The 22373-nt window shown below is 35.3% G+C and overlaps 1 protein-coding gene across 3 annotated transcripts in view; it reads left to right on the top strand.

Annotated features, from left to right (window-relative positions):
* Positions 1 to 22373, top strand: part of prkg1b (protein kinase cGMP-dependent 1b) — a 213323-nt gene that overhangs the window by 67071 nt on the left and 123879 nt on the right. For all 3 annotated transcript variants that reach the window (XM_058793099.1, XM_058793098.1, XM_058793100.1), the window contains one exon: positions 4288 to 4401. In XM_058793099.1, coding sequence (XP_058649082.1) covers positions 4288 to 4401 — 114 coding nt within the window. The remainder of the gene's footprint in view (positions 1 to 4287; positions 4402 to 22373) is intronic.

Below are 22373 nucleotides of genomic sequence, written 5' to 3'. Positions count from 1 at the left end.
TGTAACGTTAGATGCATGTTGATTTTATCGGACGATGTCGCAATTATAAATGAGGGTGACTCCTGGTTAACATGTATTAATGGGTCGTGTTTAGTCACTATTTAGTGTGGAATTTTTCTACAATATTCGCTCATCATGACAGTAAAATAGGGCATTCTAAGTCAATCTACTGCAGTTTTTCCTCCCTCAATCAGTAGAAAGGCACCGCTGTGCACGTATATACAGCCATATCTCATGGCTATGAGTGTGATATTGTGCTTTTACAACAGTTCGATGGCACGAGTGTGTTAATACATAAGAAACCCCAATGGAGTGTCATTAAAAACCCTCTTTTGTGCAGAACTACTTCCTTCCGCCACAGATTCAAATCTAAAGTTGACAGTTTGTCTGTTGTGACCAAGCCTCGTTGTGTGTTTGTGTATATACATTCTTTTATATATACAAGTGGTCAGAATTGTTGGTACCCTTGGTAAATATGATCAAAGAAGGCTGTGAAAATAAATGTGCATTGCTAATCCTTTTGATCTTTTATTTACAAAAATCTAAGCTTTCATTGGAGAATAAGAATTTAAAATGGGGGAAGAATTTCATTATGAAATAAATGTTTTTTCTCAAATACATGTTGGACACAATTACTGGTACCCCTAGAAATTCTTATGAGTAAAATATATCTGAAATATATTCCCATTCATATTCACAATTTTGAGCACACCAGCGTGATTATGAACATGAAATTATAAATAGGAGGGAAAACAAAACAAAGGCCAAATCCCAAATTAATCACCCATCAAAATGAGAAAAACCAAAGAATATATTTCCGATGTGCAGCAAAAGATAATTGAGCTTCACAAATTAGTGAAGTGGCTTTAAGAAAAGAGCTAGAGCAGTGAAAATCCCAATTTCCACCATCAGGGCAATAATTAAGAAGTTCCAATCAACAGAAAATGTTATGAATCTGACTGGAAGAGGACGTGTCTCTATATCGTACTAATGCACGGTGAGGAGGAGAGTTTGAGTGGCTAAAGACTCTCCAAGGACCACAGCTGGAGAACTGCAGAAAAAAGTTTCAGGGTCAGAAAACCTTAAAAAAAAAAAAAAAAAAAAAAAAAAAACAGCACCTACATCACCACATGTTACTTGGGTTGGCTTCAAGAAAAAAAAATCAAGAAAAGAAAATGCTTTCACCAAAAAACAATCTCCAGCATATTCAGTTATCAGACGCGACTGGAGCTTCAAATGGGACTGGATTCTATGGTCAGATTTAACTAAAAATTTAGCTTTTTAGCAGCAAACACTCAAGATGGGTTTGGTGAACACGGGGATAAAAAGTACCCCATGTGTACAATGAAATATACTGCTGTATTTTTGATGTTGTGGGCCTATATTTCTGCTGGAGGTCCTGGACATCTTGTTTAGACACATGGCATCACAGATTCTATCAAATACCAACAGATAAAAAAAATGTATAACTGACTGACCTGAACCCTATAGAAAATGAGTGGGGTGAACTGAAGAGAAGAAGCAGCAACATGGAGCTGGGAATCTAAAGGGTCTGGAGTGATTCTGGATGACGGAATGGTCTCTGATCTCTTGTCAGCAGTGTTCATTTTGACAGTGAATTTTGATTTAGTTTTAGTCATAGTCTTTTGACTAAAATGCCATTTAGTTTTAGTCACATTTTAGTCATCTGAATTGTTTTTAGTTTTAGTCTAGTTTTAGTCAACTAAATATCGTAAGATTTTAGCCGACTAAATCTACAGTAAATTTAGTCAGCTAAAATCTAATGGGTTTAGTTACAGTGCATTTATTAAGCATTTCTCTAAAATTTCCAAACTCTGTTTTATCATGATAGACTGCGATTTAACTGCGGTGACACACAACATGCCTTTGTTAAAATTAAATAAAACCACTTCTCATAAAGAACAAGAACATGGTCTTCTTTTTAATGAAATACCAATGGTTATATAGGCTAATTATGCATTCTTTATAACAACTTGTTTACCATATTCTTCATTCTTTCAAGCAGACATATTTATTTCTATAAATAAATTTAGATTAATCTTTAGGGCTACTAAAGTGATTCAGTAAAGAGCAGTGAGTGATTTTCTGTCTTTCTTTTGTTGCTTGATTAACATCAATGACTTAGGCTGCTGTCCCTTTAAAACCGAATGCACGGTTGCAATGTACTGATACACGTTCTCTCTTGCGTCGTCAGTTTTATCCATATGCCTGCTCTTCTCTTACTCCCACATATAAGTGTATTTTAGCTTATGTCCCGCCGGTTCATATGTTCGCACCTAACCTCCAAATTCAGCAGATTCGTTTTGAATGAATCTCTTCCCAAATCGTCCCTCCCTAACATTTTCGTCTCGTTTTTATTCGTTGACGTAAATGTCAATAGATTTTTCATTCAAAAAGAGTTTTTGTTCGTTATGGTCTTGTTGTTGTCAGTGAAAACAAATTTTGCTGACAAATTATTCGTCAAGGAAATTAACACTGCTTGTCAGGTGTTCTCTAACCTCATCAGGCATTATAGGAGAAAACTCCTATACTATTTTGGCAAATGGAGGTTTCAAAAAGTATTGAATAAAAGGGTACCGTTAATTGTGTACAATGTGTATTAAAGAAAAACATTTATTTCATGATGATACCCCCATTTTAAATTCTTATTCTCCAATGAAAGGTTAGATTTTTGTGATTCTTTTTTATTTTTATTTTTTTTAATTAAAAAAAAAAAAAATTAAATAATAGATCAAAAGGATTAACAATGCAGATTTATTTCCACAGCCTTCTTTGATCATATTTACCATGGGTACCAACAATTCTGACCGCATATTTATGTGCTTTTAATCATTGTGTTACATTACATTTTAAAGGGATAGTTCACCCAAAAATTCTGTAGTTAATTACTCACCCTCATGTCGTTCCAAACCCGTAAGACTTTTGTTCATCTTTGAAAACAAATTAAGATATTTGTGATGAAATCTGTGAGATCTTTGACCCTCCCATAGACAGAAAGGATATTACCACGATCAAGGCACAGAAACATAGTAAGGACCATGTGAGTCCATGGGTTCAACCATAATTTTATGAAGCTACGAGAATACTTTTTGTGAGCAAAGAAAACAATAACAACATAATTTATTCAACAATTATTCTCCCCGAGTTACCGTCTTTTGCCATTTTGGAAAGTACACCAGAACGCAATCAGCGCTCTTTACGTTGATTACATTCTGGGGTACTCTCCAAAATGGCAGAAGACGGCAACTCGGGGAGAAGAATTGTTGAATAAATTATATTATTGTTTTCTTTGTGCACAAAAAAATATTCTCATAGCTTCATAAAATTACGGTTTAACCCCTGATGTCACATGGACTATTTTACCGATGTCCTTGCTACGTTTCTGTGCGTTGATTGTGATAATATCTTTGCTGTCTATGGAGGATCAGAGAGCTCTCAGATTTCATCAAAAATATCTTAATTTGTGCTCCGAAGATGAACGAAGGTCTTTTGGGTTTGGAATGAAATGAGGGTGAGTAATTAATGACAGAATTTTCATTTTTGGGGTGAGCTAGCCCTTTAACATATATTAAAATAGACAACAGTTCTTTTAAATTGTTGTAATAAACACACACACACAGTGATTATTAAACCTAATTATTAAGCCCGTGCCCTCTGTATGCTTTTTATCTGAACACCATGACATCACTGTCAGTCTGTGCATAAACATTGCTTTTGCGTGCTACCGTGCTGTTGCCAGCGTTTAGCAGGAAGCGCTTCCTCAGACCTACTTTATTCCAAGTAGGGCCCCCCAGAAACTTTGGTGTAATTCAAAGACTGCGTGAGGTGACGGATGAGCTCTTCAGCCAGGACTGTTGTTGAATTTCCCATGAGCTAAAGCAGAAGACGTTACTGTCTTACGCATGAATCCTGAAATAACAGTCCCAGGCCCTCTCAGTATGGTTTCACTGCATTTCATCTAATAGTTTAGGCATAATACTCTGCTAATCCTCTACTCCTTTCTTTTTTTCCTATCTTTTCACTGACCTATTTCTCTCTGTGCCCATTACATTAGAGAGCTCCTACCTTTCCCACCTCCCCCGCTCCCCTCGAATCTTCTGCTCATGTCTGCTGGCCTAATGAAATGAGACTGTTATTGGAATGTATTAGGCCAGGCTCAGTCCGATCCAGGCTGCCGGCACGGATGCATTTCCAGACTGTCATGCTTACTTTCATGAACGGAGCATCATCAATGGACTTAAGGATTTATCTTCTGATTGCTTTCAGATGGCAAGGTGGAGGTGACAAAGGAAGGCATGAAACTCTGCACCATGGGGCCGGGGAAGGTGTTTGGAGAGCTCGCCATCCTCTACAACTGCACCAGGACTGCTACGGTACAGAGTGAGTGAGGAGAACAACGATGCACCTGCACATCCACATCCACAACTGCAAATTATTAAAGGGGTCAAGAAATGCAGTTTCAGATTTGGTTTCTCTAGGTTAGATGAAGTTAGCAAAGTTTTAGTGCCATAAAATGCCCATTATTAGTAAATAGCACCATTTTCACTCTCTTTGAAAACAGAGAAATTGAAGTGAATGCCCACTGCTGTGATTGGCTAATTTCATTGTACCAGTTGCAAAACAGTGTGTTGTGAAATGTGAAGAACAAAAGGAAACTTTAGGAAGGCTATGCAAAGTTTTTGGAGGTGCAGTTTCTTTACATCCACTGACAGAAATCCATCTGATTTTGACGGAGCAACGGCTTTATCCAACAGCAGTATGACTCTTGTGATTGATGGATAGACAAGAGTTGTTCAGCACACTCTTCCTTGATTGCACACATACAATGATGGCACCAGTGTTGGGGAGTAACTATTTACATATAACAGAATTATGTAAGATAATTACAAAATAAATGTAACTGTAATCAGTTACAGTTACTGAGAAAAAAATGTGTAATTAAATTACAGGCACTTATGACAATGTTAGTGATTACAAAGGAGGATTACATCTGAATATTTTCACACACACACATACAGATTTAATTGATTTCTTTCCCAAATTGCATTGACTGTTCTAAAATATGAGACTCCAGTGTTTCAGGAGTTTAGGACACAGAATAGGACACATGCTTATTTAATACTGTTTTATTCCCTATCTGGATTTGTGTACATGCTTTAATTTTTAAATTAACAGTTTTTTAATTCAATCTTCAAGTGATGAAGGATTTTGAAAGTCTGACAGTAATCAGTGTTGAGCCCTACTATACGGTTAACCCTGCCAGCTTTAAATGTTTGGAAAATGATTAACAGTTTAGAAAATTTAGAAATGCAAATTTAGAAAAGTAATCAAAAAGCAATCAGTTACATTACTTTAATAAAGTAACTGAAATAGTTACACTACTATTACATTTTTAATAGGGTAACTTGATTTATTGCATTTCCAAAGTAACCTTCTCAACACTGGATGACACATATTGAGAGGAAATTTTGATTCTCCATTTCATGACCACTTTAAAATTTAGTGTACCTTTTGTGCAAAATGTCAGTTACATATGAGCACATGGCTGCTTATGCAAATATACAAACATACATGCATAAGCATGAAAATGCACATAGAAAGACCCTTTCGCTTCATAACTGTGCAAAGACAAATCCCAATCTGGAGTGAGTAACCATGGAAACACATACACTGTGTTGTCATCCTTAACTTAGCAAGAACAGCAACTCTCAGGAGGGAGTAACCATGGAAACCACACACACACACACACACACACACACACACACACATGCATTTCTGTTAGGGATATGTACTTATATGTACATATAGGCAGTAGCCTAAATTCCTTTGCATACTGTTTCTGTATGCGTCTCTAAATATTTGAATGCAAAACTGAAAATGAAATATAAGGCATGATAGTCTCTTGATTGTTTTGTTTGCACAATAAATAATTCAAATATAGTCCTGTACTGTTCTCTTCATGTTTGACGAGGTTCATATGTCTTGTATTTCTAAAACAATACGACAAGCAAATTTGTATGCATGTCAGCCTGGCAAAATAATTTGCAAGCCTCGCTTAATTTAATTATCAAAACACACAATGCATAATGGCTCTGGTTCTTCCCCTGTTAAACCAGACGCAACACTGTGTTTTATTAGAAGATTCTATATTGTTTGTCTTGCTGTGTGATGGTACCTCAGTCTTTGCTAAATCACTGATCTTTCTTGTGTTTGCGTCCTTGTTATTGACAGTGGTAGGGATGTTAGCTTTGGTGTGTCTAGCGTGAAATAGTGTGATATATACCAGCGACGGAAAGAGGTGAGTCAGAATCTCTGTGTCTCATCTGCATCTCTTAAGTGCGACAAATGCCAGGCCGTTTCCTCAGATCTGAAGAGAGCCGCAAAGATGGGAAACGACCACAAAGCCATTATTTTGACTTCATGATGAAGTACAAACTTCAGTATCTTAATTTTTTTAGCTTTTTGCCTCTGAGATAAATGCAAATACAGGTATTCCCCATCTCCTGCTCTCTCTCTCTCTCTCTTTCTGTGCAGCAAGCTGTTGCTTTATAAAATCTGATCAAACTAATTTTTATTTTTATTTTTTTGCTGCTGGTTATGTTTTTCCATGTTCGTTCTTTCACAACATGATCTCATGATAATTTTTATGTATTCTACGTAAAATATGGTTCAACAAAACATACGTTTACTTGTGTTTTTACAGACATTAACACACATAATACTGACTTATTTACAGCATTTTAACTAGGGCTGCCCCTAATAACCGTTAACCTGCTAACCGTTATTCGACCAGAAGAGGCTTGGTCGACCAAAATTTTATTAGTCGCTTAGTTGCAGAAAAACATAAATAAAAATCCACATTGGCAAAGTCACGCAGATCGTTAACTGCTGGTCTATGTGGTAGGCTAATACAGTACATCGGGCAGGACATCCAAACACCCACTTATTATTAATCAACCTCAAAAATGGCTTATCATCTGAAATATGCAAGAAAATGTGCACTATTGAAGTGTCTATGTGGAGTGTGGAAGCTGAACAGTAGCGATCACTGCATGACAGATGGAGGCACCGGCGCTGTCACTTGCTCTTAAAATACTTCCTCATTTTTGGTCATACAGATAAGAGTAGGCCTAATACATCTTTCAAATCTGTAAAGACTCTGTTTATTTGTGTGCACTCACAATAACAACAAAATGTTGCGCTTTTGTAAAATAATGAAAGCAATCAGGATGCGCTTTCTGCCATCTCAGTATCGGTGAACTTGAGCACAAAACTCCAAAACTCTGTGTATGCTTGCCTTACAGACATTAACACACACACACACACACACACACACACACACACACATATATATATATATATATACATATACATATACATATACATATACATATACATATACATATACATATACATAGAGAGAGAGTGTAGAGTGTTCACATATCTGCAGAGAGTAAAATGTCTACTTTCAAATAAACCAGTTCAAATGGAAAACAAATATATTCTCAAATTATGTAATCCGTATGAAAAATGCATACAGGCGCGTCCACTACTGCGGAGATGCCGAGTTAATCTCTTAAACCGGAAACAAACAAAGCACTAGTTTATCAATGATTTATTAAAATGTTAATGCAGCCTCTATACTGTTTTCCCTAACACATTCATAATCATTATGCTTGCGCTTGAGCGCTTATTAGGCAATGTAGGCAATTAAAGGTGCGATTAGTCGACTAATGCTTCAAATGAACGACTACTAGTCGACCAGAAAAATCTTACTCGAGGGCAGCTCTAATTTTAACGTACAATACTGATGTATTGACGACACCTAAAAATGAATCCTTATGAATATTGAAATCGCAGCATTAATTTTATTATTATTGGTTTCAGTTGTAATATCAATGGTATTATGTTTTCAATTGCATTATTAAATTGTTTACTCGTTTACTTTATATGAAATGATAATATTTCATTCTGTTCTTTGTGTTTTCTGTGGCCAGCTCGTTTCCAAGAATAGGCCTACATAATGTTAAACAAGACTTTATACTTTAAACCTTTAAAATGAATAACATATTCTGCAATCATTTAACCATTCCTTATCATGTAATATTTACTTTGTTTGCGATGGGACACAAAAGTCGTTTTCTCCGACATGCTGTGACTGAAAATATAACCATAAAATAAAGCAAAAACGCAACATAATTAAGGAATTAAGTTTATTAAGTTTATTCGTATACTGTAATCCAGATATTTAGAATCCATACGATTATGAGGAGCAGTCCCAAACTCAAGCCTTTATTCAGCGTTCTTCATCTCCATCCTGAGCAGCGACTCTAAGCTGACGCACTCGTTAAATAGAGTGGGGGAACTATGACGTCACTTTGTAGGCATTATATTATATTTGTAGGAATGTTGGCAGCATTCTCAGTTCAGTTCTGAATGGTGCATCACCCTGATGGCAACCAGCACAGCCTAAAAGCAGAGAAAAAGCAAGGAGAGAGATCAGGAGAAAGGTGAAAAATAATGACGCATAAATACATCAAGGTGAGACCAAGCAAAACTGATTTAGCAGTGCTGAGGCTCTCCCTGGTGATCTCTGAGCTTACTGATCTCTACACACTGTCTAGTCGTAACCTACAAGGAGTGAGCTTCTCAGAGACGTGTGCTGTGAGTCACTGCTGCATGAGAAGCACACTTATCACACCAGAAGTACAATAGATAGGGCTTAAACTATACATGGATGATGATAACATTTCTATTACAAAAACATTATATAATAATGAAGCTATCGTTGGCATGTGAGTCACAAAACATTTATTTTTTTTCTACATATACTACACTAGCTCTGTTGGTGGTGTTTCAGTAAACGTACAACAGGGAAATGATCTCTATCTGTCATTTACAATACCTCACCACTGCACCCGCTGGGAGACCCAGATTCATGCAGTGTGCTTTAAAAGAAAGCTTAAAAGATTAGTTCACTCAAAGAAAATCCTGTCATCATTTACTCACTCTCATGTCATTTCAAACCTGTATGACTTCATTCTGCAGAGCACAAAAGAAGATATTTCTCTCTTTGTCCACCGACAGAAATTCGTACAGATTTTGAAACGACATCAGGTAATAATTGATATTTTTTTGGGTTGAGCTGTTGTGGTCATATCTGCAATGATAGTTATAACTTGTGAGCTCATAAAAAATGTTTTTGAATGTTTTTTAAAGCCTGCATTAACCGGAAGTTGTTGCCGACTTCAGTATAGTGATGTATTTCCAACTGAAATGGAATATTGATTAGAGGGCGGGGTTTTATTTTAGTGCTCCTCCTCTCTGTCTCTCACTCGCAGCAAACTGAAGGTTCGAGGGGAGTGGTTAAGGATGTTATACCAAACCCATCAAACTGACGTCATCAGAGAAAAAATGCTATTCTAGAGCGGAAACAAATGCTCAGAATTTGATTAAAGATTATCAAGACAAACATTTTTGTTTTTTCAGTAGATTAACTTGAACAGATTAATTGTTCACCTCAAGACTAGCAGTGTATGCTAACAAAGTAAATTGTGTAAGTTTTCATTTCATGAGGACTTTAATAACGTGAAATATTTTTAGTGTTCCACCATGGTCACTAAGTTAATTTATTAAAAATGAATAGTATTAGTATTTTTCATTATTATTGTTGTTATTATTATTATTATATGTATATTAGCTGAGAAATATTATTATTACAATGTAAAATAATTGTTTTTAATTTTAATATATTTTAAAATGTAATTTATTCCTATGATGCAAAGCTGAATTTTCAGCATCATTAGTCCACTTTTCAGTGTCACATGATCCTTGAGAAATCATTCTAATATAACGATTTGCAGCTCAAGAAACATTTCTTATTATTATCAATGCTTTTGCTGCTTAATGTTTTTGTGTAAAAATTTGGGGTAAGTTAGATTAAAAAGGAAAAAAATAAAAAATATTCTGCAAGAACACATCACATTGATTAAACGTGACCGTAAAGACATTTATAATGTTCCAAAAGATTTTTGTATCGAATAAATGCTGTTCTTTTGAACTTTCTTTTAATTAAAGAATCCTAGAAAAACAAGGCAGTTTCCACAAAAATATTAAGCAGCAAAAATTGTTTTCAGCATTAATAATAATAAGAACCATTATTAATACTTGAGCACCAATAATAATGAATAATAACTGAGCACCAACTTAGCATATTATATTGATTTATGAAGGCCCTTATATTTAATATCTCAGGAAAGTGTGGCAAAACAGTCATTCCCAATTTAAAACCCCCCCCCCAAAAAAACGTGTTTGATAGATGGAAAAATGAATGTGGGTCACAATAATAATATCTTATGGTAATATCTTATTGAAGTAAGAAAGTGCTGTAGATGCCTCCCATTTGAGCCCTCATTAGCTCTGTATGGAGGAAGGTCCCATTCAAAGACAGCCAGCCACATAAAACTCGCTCTTTGATTTCAGCATCCAGACTCATTAAGGGCATTAGCAGCTAAAATTTAGAGAGCAATGCATTATCTGTCACTCCAGTTCATTGTTGCATTAAGTGCCACGAGTCGCTTGTTTCCATAGAAACCCTTCGCATTGAATATTAGTGGTGAAATCCCCAGGGGAGATCGTTTCACCCTTCGCTTTTTGGCAGTGTCCCTTTGCTCGGGGTTGGTATGGCACAGAATGTGACTTCATTAATACTGACTTTTCTGATGGAAATACGTGCTTGGAGTTCAAGGCTGTTTAAGCGAGATAAAGCGACAGGTTTTCTCTTAGATGTAAAGCAGTGTTGCTGAAAGGCAAATTTCTTTAAATAGGCGTGTGCTGTTTTACACATCCTTTTGAGAATCAGTTTTCAAGTCAGATGTTTGGATTATTCTTTTTGATAGTGCTGTTTATTTCAGGCTTTTATGAAAATGGCCATTTCTATCTCCCATGAAATCATCATTTGCTTAAGGGTGATGATGGTGCAGTGTTTTGCGATGATTTACTTCCTCATTACAAAGTCAAAGGCTTTTCTAAAGATGATCGCTCGGAACTGCCCATTGTTTATAATGATCACGAGCCGCAGGACTGTCTGAATCTCTGGCTATGATTTAAAGTCGCACTGCTATCATAATAACAGTTTGCCCTCTGCCAGACACGTCTCTAATGACCCAAACAAGGATAGCATGACTGACCTTTTAAAGTTGAACTAATGGCCACTGCCATTAGCAAATTTTTACGATCTAGTTTTTTCTTTCTCTTTCATTTTTTTTTTATTTTTTATTTTTTTTAAGTATTTTCTTTTTTCAAAAGGAACTATTGTTGCACTGTATGTTGCTATAATAGACCTAGAGCCTGAAATGTGATAAATTTACTTATTTATTTTAAGTTTGATTTTAATTTGAATGTAATTTAAATGAATATTCAAATTGAATTTATAATGATATATTTAAAATTTGAACAGTACCCTGAAAAAAAGGTGTACAAAGAATTTTCCCTCAGAAATGAGTAAATATCTAGCTTTAGCGTTAGTTCTGGCGGGTCATTTTAGTCAAGCTTGCATCACCAGCTTCACGTTGCTCAATAGCTAATTACCCACCTCCATCCCCAACTCCTCGTCTGTCAATCAGGATTCAGCCTTCTGATTCTCCTTTGAATCAGACTAATCTCTAAAATGTTACATTAAATTATTGAACTTTAATAATAATAATAATAATAATAATGAGGACTGGGATTGGGAAACAATCCCAACAAAAAATTGTTCTGACTTGTGAATCTCGTATCGTCTTGTGACCTTGAAGTTCCTGGAGTGGCCACCATCCTGGTGCTCTTCAGTGTTGGGATGTTTGAACAGCTATGCCTCATGTTGTAAAGTAAGTGGTCTGTTAGCTGGAAGAAAGTGTGGTTTTGAACAAAGTGGAAGTCATCTGTAATAGTCCTCAACCTTACTGCAATTCAGGACTGAGTGTTCACATTCATCTCCTTCAAAATCAGCCTTTTACAGCCAAAAGAGCAAAGAAACCAGCGCCGTTGACAAAGAAATGTGCACCTTTTCTATGCAACGGCTTTGAATGACATCTATAACTACAGTCATTCTTAAAGATGGCGACAGTCCAGGAAGTTTGGTTGTAGAAAGCAGTTGTCACTCTTTTCACACCAAACTCTGTGTGTGAAAAGAACTATATTTAGTGCTCCATAACACAAGAGTGATAGCCGTATTCTGCTCAATGTTGCCATAGAACTGGCTCTGAAAACCCAAGTCTTTTTCCATGCTGAAAGAGTAACTGATCTGGACACAGATTACTGAACCAAACAATGAGGCATCACAGCTCTATGGTGAACCAAGGATATTTGGTTGGCATGATGCTGTTTATCTTATTGCAAAGATCTGTATAAATGAATAATTTTTTTGTTTCACATTACAGGTCATTCACCGGCTAGTCTGTCTAACAATAGCCAGGTTTCCATTCAAGAAAAAAGGTTGAGGGCATAAAAATATTTACTGATATAATTGATGGAAATTACATTTTCCAATTTTTTATATATATATATATATATATATATATATTAAAAATTTCAGAGATATATTTTATATATCGACTGATGTCAACAACACAATTTCTGGTACATTCTTCATTATCAAAGTGTTCCAGTGTCCGTCCTTCTTTAACTATCTTCTGCCATTGTGATAATGTCTTGCAAGAAGCTTCTCACAGGGATGATGAGTTCTGGTCGGCTGATGTGCATTACTGTGACAGAGAGCTTGATTGGAATCACATGTTTCCTAATGAACATAATGAACGGTTACAGTCTGGAGTGGCTGCATCACAGTGTGAAAAAGACATAGTGATGCTGAACTAGGCCTCATGTCTTGCTCTTCTTCACTTTCCACACCTCTTGAGCTGTTAGTGGAGGAAGACTTTATCGAGTCTGATTAGGGTCATGTGCCCTGATCATAACGTGATTTGTATGATTGGAAGAAGTGACAGACTGTTCCTTGAAGAGAAAATAAGTCCTATAAAACTTCTGACTGTCATACCATTTAGCTTTATTTATTTATTTATTTTTTTGGGTTAGTCTGAGCTGTATTAACTCTTTCACCGCCAGCGTTTTTTAAAAAAGTTGCCAGCCACCGTCAACATTTTTGATGATTTTCACCTAAATTTGACGGCCCTCAGAATATTTTCTGCTATGAATATAAGAACATATTATATATCAAAATAAAGAACCAAGTCTCTGCTTTTAAACAAAAACTATTTTATTCTATCTTCATGTGTTCTTGTTTTATCACCATTTGAATGCCGGTGTGTACCATCAAAAATACAACATGCATTTTTATCAAAGTAGTGCATTTTCATGCAAAATACATTCAGATGTCATATTCTTTCACCTGTAAATAATTATATGAATGATTTAAATTGCATTCAATAAACAGAACAAACAGACACACACACACACACACACACACACACACAAACATATACATATGATTATACACACACACACAGGCTACATACATACATATGCATACATATACTGTACATGCACGCACGCACACACACACACACACACACACGCACACACACACACGTGCACACACACACACACACACGTGCACACACACACACACACACGTACACACACACACACATAGATAGATAGATAGATAGATAGATAGATAGAGTCCACACACACACACACCCCTATTCAGATCGACGGATGTTTCTGTGTCTGTAAATGCATCTCTCTCACTGACTACATCATCCCGATCAGATTCAAAATGGTCAAAGCATGATCTACATAGGCTATGATCTATATATGATCTACATTTTCTCTGATCCTTCCATTTATGCCGATCGTCTTCTATTCGCACCCTAAAGACCCGGAAGTCCCGTAACTCATTCAGGACATGCGCTAGGGCCTTCCTTACCGTAATACACCTAGAACACGGATTGCCGTAAAAACTCGTCAATGGCGGGGAAGCGTTGTCTCTTAATTGACGAGATGTCTCGTCAATGGCGTTGAAAGAGTTAAGAATGTCTTTATTTTAGTTCCAGCTGCACAGGACTTATCAAAACTCAAAATCAATAGATTAAACCTTCATGTCTTCAGCTCCTCATGCTGTTAATGATATAATCTAACACTCTTTTTCCATGTGTGAATATTTTTTGAGTAATTTATAGGCAGTTTTTTTTTTTACATACTGGGTCATGTGTCATGTGGTGGTGTTTAATTTGTGCTACCATTCTGGAACTTTAGTGACAGGTGGGCAAAATATAGTTATCAGTATTATTTAAACCTGTTAAAATCCTTATACAAATCATGTCTTGTTGCTTTACAAGTAATGCTAATATTTGTTCTATGTAGAGATATATATATATATATATATATATATATATATATATATATATATATATATATATATATATATATATATATATATATATATATATATATATATATATATATATATATATATATATATATATATTTTTTTTTTTTTTTTGTACATTTTAGACATGTTGCCTAAAGTTCATTGTTCTGTGATTCCCAATGTTTTTCTAATTTTATTTATTCTTTTTTTGTATGTGTGTATGTACATGATTATGGAATTTGCATTTTGTGATGAACTGAAGTCTGGTCTTGTGCCTTTGTCTGATTTTCTTTTTCTTTTTTTATGTTTTGTGATTCATTTCAGAGCTGGTTGGTTTGATTAATGGCATAACATGTTATTGGAGATTTCTTTAAATCATTATGGAGAAAATGGATGGGGAAAACACTCCCAGAACCAAAACTGCTAAAAAAGTATGGGGGTATTGTTGCTCTCTGTTGAAGTTTAGCAGTCCCATAGATCACATTTCCAAAGTAAGCCTTATTCCTTACAAAAATGTACAATAGTAACTATAGTTTCAGCCACAATAAGATAATTAGTACAGTTATTGTTAGTTCTGTAAATATCTATGAATAAATAATCAATAATAATAAAACCTAGACAGTTATTTCCCTAAATTCTATTTTTTTTTTCATCCTTTTTCCCCCATTGTAATATTTCTGGGTTTTGTTGTAATGGTTTAATTAAATTCCAATAATCTAAAAGCATGTCTAATCAATTGAATTCATAAAATTCATAAGCATGTAATGGTCTCTTAATAATTGTCTCTTCAGAAATTAGTTTGATTTAATGCAACTTTATTATCAAAAATGGTTCTGCTGTTCAATAGTAATACATTTCTGTCACAATTTCTTCAAGTTAAACTGAATGTTTATTTTAATGGTTTGTTGTGGAGACCTTTGAGTTTCTGCTTGTATCTGACCATAGTTTTATCAAATGAAATGGTGAAATGCTGGTGAAGTTACTCCTAGAGCAGCTCTGGAGTTGAAGTTCATGTGTCCTCATATAGTGAGACAATATGCTGAATTTGTCCAATTTTGTGACATTACACATTATACTGTAAATTCCATTTTTATGGCTGGATTCCAGGATTCCAACCATGTTTTTTGTGCATCTTTATTGGCATCGGTGGTTCCATTAAGAACCTTTAATATCCATAAAACCTTAAAAGGTGTACAAAAGGCTTTCAGATTACTAAAATGTTCTTTTTACTAAGATAAGATGGTACTTTTTAAGAACCGCTCAATGAAAGGTTCATTGGGAAACCAAAAATGGTTCTTCCACTGCATTGCCATGAAAAAACACCCTTTTGGAACCTTAATTGTTATACCTTATCCAGACATACTTTATTCTGACATGCATAGCATGAAGCATGCATCCTTATGACATTAAACCGATTCGTCCATTAAAACACAGCACATTCACATGTAGCTAATCAAGTCAGCTGCCTTTGATCAGGAAGCGAGCTGGTGAAAGGGGATGTTGTCCACGATCTGCTTTCTCTCCCTCAACAGTTTATGAAGAACACCTCTCCAACATCCTGCCAAGCACTTAACTGCTCACAGGGCTTGCAGCTCATGTTGCGAGGCCTGTGTTATATCAATTCACTCCTTGTAAAACAGGGGGAGGCAGGCAGAATGCGTCCCCTGCTAGTCAGTGCTATGTAAACATGCCAGGAGCCAACCGAGAGGAACTAACAAAGGTACTCACACTGAGGCAGATGGAATCTCATGCACTGCGTTCATAGATCGTCTCAGCGTCTGACGGCACACTCCCAGTGCAAATTCACTGGCTATCTGGTGAATGCTGCACATAAAGATGCCAATAGCGGTCTGAATTCACCAGCTAAACTCTGATTGACTGCTTTTTATGCACCTTTAAAAAAAGTGTAGACAAGATTACTACAAGGTAATAACAAGGTTACATTATTCTTTCAGTTTTTATTCCTATATTAGTCTCTGTTTGTCTTTTCAATTTAGTTTTACTTTATCATTTTTAGATTCAGTTTTAGTTGTATTCTTTTTTTTTTTCTAGTCTTAAATTTTTTTAGGGCTGCCAAAGTTAATGCACTGGAATCATATAAAAATATTTTCCACAGTTAAATTTCTCAGTATAGTATTATTTCTGTTTAGTGTTAATGTGTAGTGTGGAGCAGATTTCATTATTTTTTGTGAACTGTTGCCTTCAGAACTGCCTTATTAATTCTTTGTGGCATAAATCCAACAAGGTGGATATTGGTCCATAGTCACATCACATAGTTCCTGCAGATTCGTCAGTTACACATCAATGATATGAATCTCCCGTTCCACCACATCCCACAGGTGTGCTCTATTAGATTAAGATCTGGTGACTGTGGAGGGCATTTGAGTATAGTAAACGCATTGTCATGTTCAAGAAACCAGTTTGAGATGATTTGAGCTTTTTGGCATGTGACATTTTCCCGCTGGATGTACTGTAGGCATCACAATATGAGTTCGCTATGGTTATAAAGGGTTGGACTTCGTCAAGAACAGTACTCAGGTAGGCTGTGGCACTGAAATGATGCTCAATTGGTACCCAAAATTGCCAAAAAAATATCCCTCACACCATTACACCACCACACCAGCCTGAACCAGGGGGATCCATGTTTTCATGTTGTTTAGGCCAAATTTTGACTCTACTATCCAAATGTTGCAGCTGAAATTGAGACTCATCAGACCAGGCAACCTTTTTCCAATCTTCTTCTTGTCCAATTTTGGTGAGGCTGTGTGAACTGTATCCTCAGTTTACTGTTGTTAGCTGACAGTAGTGGTACCCGATGTGGTCTTCTGCTGCTGTGGCCCATCTGCTTCAAGGTTTTGACATGTTGTCCTTTCAGAGATGTTTTTCTGCATACTTCAGTTGTAATGAGTGCTCATTTGAGTTACTGTTGCATTTCCATCAGCTTGAACCATTCTGGGCTGCGTTTCTTAAAAGCATCGTAAAGTAAGTTGATCGTGGAGACCATTGGTGGCTACTTAGGCTCACAATGCTTTTGGGAAACGCAGCTCTGGCCATTCTCCTCTATCTTCTGACATCAACAAGGCATTTTCACTCACATCATCCGCTCACTGGATATTTTCTCTTTTTCAGACCATCGTTTGAAAACCCTAGAGATGGTTGTGTGTTAAAATCCCAGTAGATCTTCAGTTTCTCATCTCACGATCTTTAGAAAAAAAAGCTTAATTCCTCAGACTCTATCTACTCTGGTCGGTAAACTATTTGGATGACTGGTTTTCATGATGTGTGGTGATGATAATGACTTTAGTTGCCATGGACAACACAACTACTCAGTAAACTGGGTTTGACTGAACAAACTTTAACTTGATTGCTCTGCTAAAGCTGTGGTCACAGTGTGTGTTTGAGACCTTCCCTCAGCATATAAGAGAAATATGTTCCAGTGCATTAATTTCTAATAAACTCATTGTCATATCACCTCTATGATTATTTTTGGCTTGTTGTTTTTGGAAATCGGGTATTTGTAGGTCTTGTATGTGAAGTATACTGGATAAATACATGACCATAATTATATAAGAAATCAAACATTAAACAGTTAATCATGGATGCTAATTTAGTCATACCATACTTCTGCTTGTGATGTTTCTCATAATATACCTTTTTATATTTATTTATAAATTATATTAGTAAAAGTGAAATTATTTGCACTTTTTCTGTGACTAAATGTATTTATCATCTGACCTCAAAATAATAAAAACTTAATGTGCCCTGTAACTGTAACTTCAATCACATGTAACTGAATGAAATACAGAAAATATGTCATATGAAAATAAGAAATACACTACCGCTGGTGAAAATGGATATTGCATTAAATTGATCAAAAGTGATATTAAAGATGTTACAAAAAAAGAATGTAACAAAAAGAATGTTACAAAAAATGAATGCTGTTCTTTTAAACTTTCTATTCATCAAAGAATCATGTGACACTGAAGACTGGAGTACAGTAATGATACTGAATTCAGCTTTGCTTAACAGGAATAAATTACATTTTAAAATATATTCATATAGAAAATAGTTATTTCAAATTATAATATTACTGCTTTTACTGTATTTTTGACCAAATAAATGCCGCCTTGGTGAGCAAAAGAGAAAATATAAAATAAAAATTAATAATAAATAAATAAAATAAAAATAAATAATAATAAAAAAATGCACCACAAACTTTTGAACAGTGGTTTATGTATTTATAAAATGTTACAAATAATTTTAAATAACAAAAATAGTATGTAAAATTATGCAAATGTGTTAATTGTATTTAAAATGACCTAATGAATAATAATTGATTAAAATACATTAAAGTCAGTCTAGTACAAATTTAATAATTCGTAACCTTGATGTATTTGTAAACATTTTCATGACTCTAAAGTTGTAAAATCTTAGATGATTCATGTTTTCAATGTGTTTCAGTGTCTGAGATACAATTTTTTTAAAAAGTGTTTGCGAGAACCACAGTTTAACTAATGAGATCACGTTGAGTATACATACTCAAACGGTCACAGCAATTTGTCCTGCTATGCTTACTTTTCCAAGGGTGGTCCAGTCTACTTACTATAATATTGTTCCAAAATGACAAACACATCACAGAAGCAATTTATGCTTCTATTGAACGATATGACCCAGAAACCTTTACTGTTTCTCTGAGACATCTTTGTCAAACTGACAGATTGGACAGTATTCATACACTGCAAGTGTGTTTATCATGGCTGTGCATCACAAAATGTATTTTATTTGGACAATTTTTTGTAAAAGGCATTGCAAATGTTCAGTTGCTAACTTATTTGCACCCCGTAAGGAAATGAAAGTCTTTATTATTCCAAGTAATAGTCTTTCATATTATTCATGATGTACTCAAAGCAATTAAAGTTTTCCATTGTGGTGTGGTTGGTTCAGTGTAACAGGCCATAAACAGACATGTTCATAAACGGACACCGTACTGCTGCTTTGAGAAGTGTCTCCAAGTGGCAGTACGGTGTCTGTTTATGAAGTCTCAGTGGTGTTCAGGCAGAAAGTTAGAGGTCCTGTCGACTCAGTATTTGGTAATATAAATGTTAATCTCTCTGAGTCCAGACAAATTTCAAACATTGCCTGGAAACACACTGTTATGTATGGAAATCGTTCAAAGTGGGAACGAGAGGGAAGAATCGTACCTTTCACTGAGAGGGAGAGCATAAGAATGAATGTGAACGTGAGATATCCACTGTTCTGCAAAAACATTAGTAATGACCGTCAAACGACATCAGAAGAGAATGTTTTAGAGACACAGCGTAAACAAAATCACTGGAACTGTGTGCGTTTTTACAGCAAATCTCAGAATGTTGAAGGCCAGCATTCAATCAAGCTCTACAATATTTTGTTGAAAATTGATAGAAGCTAGATAAATCAGGTAGGTAACAACATGGACGGGTAGCATGTCATGATAGTGTGTTGGGTCCAGGATATGGGCAAGTTTCGTGATTACCTTATTAAATATTTCTTTGATGTTTTTTAATGTCAAATATTTAAATGTATTGTAATTATTCAATCAATCAGAACTATCGTCTGTTACCACTAAAATGCAGACCAATAAATAGCCTACTTTAAGTATAGACATAATAAAATAAAAAAGAGGAACTCATTAAAGGGTAGGGATGAAATCTTATGACAAAAATCGTTTTCAGTTATTGTCCTTAATATTGGAATACATTGCAAGCATTTGTGTGGAGAAATGGTATGTTCTTGACCTGAGAACCATTTATGTATTTATTGTTTTTTTTCTTTATTTTTTATGTTTTAGAAAACCAAGACTTCACATTAGTTGTCTTAGTAGCATGAAAAGCTGAAAGTGGCTAATGCTGCATTCAACACTTTTTACCAATTTATTATTATTATTATTATTTTTTCATTTCACTTTAATCGTGACAGCCATAATCGCTTTAATTATGCAGGGACATCTCTTGAATTCTGCAAGTGCTCTATTGGAAATGCACCCCTGGTTGGGTCACCACTTGATGTCCAATGTAAAGTCTGAGTCCTGAAGCAAAACCAGTTAAGAAATACATAGAACTCTGTGCTCAAACTACAATTTGTGGTGTTTGTCTGGCATATAATTGGGAAAAATGAAGAAGCTAATGCTCAGAAAAAAGCTGCAAGTAGCAATTAGTAGAATCAATTGGGTAAAGGTAGCCAGAAATGGAATTAAATACTGTGTTTGTAATTGAAAAATCAATCCTGAGGTTCAGATTTTGCTTTATTTTTTTCTGATATCTCTCTACAGAGCTAATTATCAGTAGACTCTTGTAGAACTTTTGGGTGTTGTGTAGTTAGAGTGCTGGATATTCATCTATTATAATGCAGCTCAACTGGGGGTCAGTTCATATTCTTGCTTAACTGAGTAATTTCCCTGGGAGTCGTGGACACGCGGACCAAATGTGAATAAACCACAACCACTGCTTAGACAAATACTGTCTTCATCCACATTTATTGCTTTTGAACAGTGTAGGGTGGATTGGCACAAAAACAAAATGACTTGGCAAGCAAATTTGTTTTCTGCATCGGACATCTGTATAAAAACGAAAATTCAGCTCTTAGTCCGTGGTTTTTTTGCATTACGTTTAATTACTTGGTGACAAGACCATTACATATTTATTCACATTTTGTGAAATAAAAAATAAAATAAAAAAAATGATTCATTGATTTTGCATTGCATTTAATTTTTAGATCACAAGAACTTTATAAATCTATTGATATTTTGCACCTTATTAAAACATTACAAAAGAGGACAGAAAAGTATATAAAAACACAAATCCATTGGTTTTGCATTGTATTTAATTTCTAGATCACAAGAACAAATCTATTTACATTTTGCAAGTCTGTTTAGTTTGAGGATTTAAAGCATTACAAATGAGGACAAAAAAGTAAACAACAACAACAAAAAAAAAAACATTGCAAATATATTTAATATTTTTTTTATGACTTAATTTAAAATATTACAAAAGAGGGGAAAAATAGAGCCATTGGTTGATCCATTGGTTTAAAGACTTTTCCTAAAATGTTAAAAACAGCTAAACTTTTGGGTCTTCAATGAATATTTACTCCCCACATGGAGAAAGACTCGGGGTGAAATGTGGGGACAGGGTTTATGTTTTGAATATTGCACATTCAACAACTAGTTTCTAGACAACCATACGTCCCATCCATCCCAAAACGACTCAAAATGCAATTAGCCACAGACACTTCATGCATGCAAAGTTTAGTGAGCTTTCACCATAGGGATCAAACGTTTTAGCTGTTCATAATGAGGAAGAATAATAATAATAGGCCAGAGAAGCAAACACAAGCTCCGAGAAACTAGCTGCTGACTCTAAACTATTTTATTATGTTAATTTTTCTCTGTTTACACCAGGATTTAACATCAGGTGTTGGATAGAGATAGATAAATGTGTATCCTGTCAAGACTTTAATCGGATTTCATGTGCATGGTCCATCACATGCTCCATCGCTGTGTTTCTGCATATTGCTACAATGACAAATATACTTGAATTTCTTACACTTCTTTATTTATTCAGGCCTATATTTGGTTCTGTTCTCAAAGCCTATAAACTCAGAGACCATTTAGAATCCTTCCGTTTAAGAATACTGTAGTTCAAGAATCCTGTTTTTGCACAGTGGATGACTGAAAGGCAAGTATGTTTACACTACAATTGTGTTGTAGTCTTATGCTTTAAGGCATTTTGGACCCTATTTAGCTGTGTATTTAGTGCTGTCGCCATGTGGCCAAGTCACCGAAGATGGATGATAGTACTGGGCTTAAGCAAGGCCATTTTTTATTAGTCTTCCCCCTCGGGGCTTCTGAACATTTGGGCAACATCGGATACATTGATAACTGAAAGCCACAGTTAGATAAACATGTCTGCTGTTTTAGATGATATTGATTGTGTCTCTGCAGCCAGGT

The sequence above is a fragment of the Onychostoma macrolepis genome, chromosome 12, assembly GCF_012432095.1.
Source record: "Onychostoma macrolepis isolate SWU-2019 chromosome 12, ASM1243209v1, whole genome shotgun sequence".
Classification (NCBI taxonomy): domain Eukaryota; kingdom Metazoa; phylum Chordata; class Actinopteri; order Cypriniformes; family Cyprinidae; genus Onychostoma; species Onychostoma macrolepis.
The sequence above is the reverse complement of the archived record's forward strand: the minus strand, read 5'-3'. Positions and strand labels throughout refer to the sequence as shown.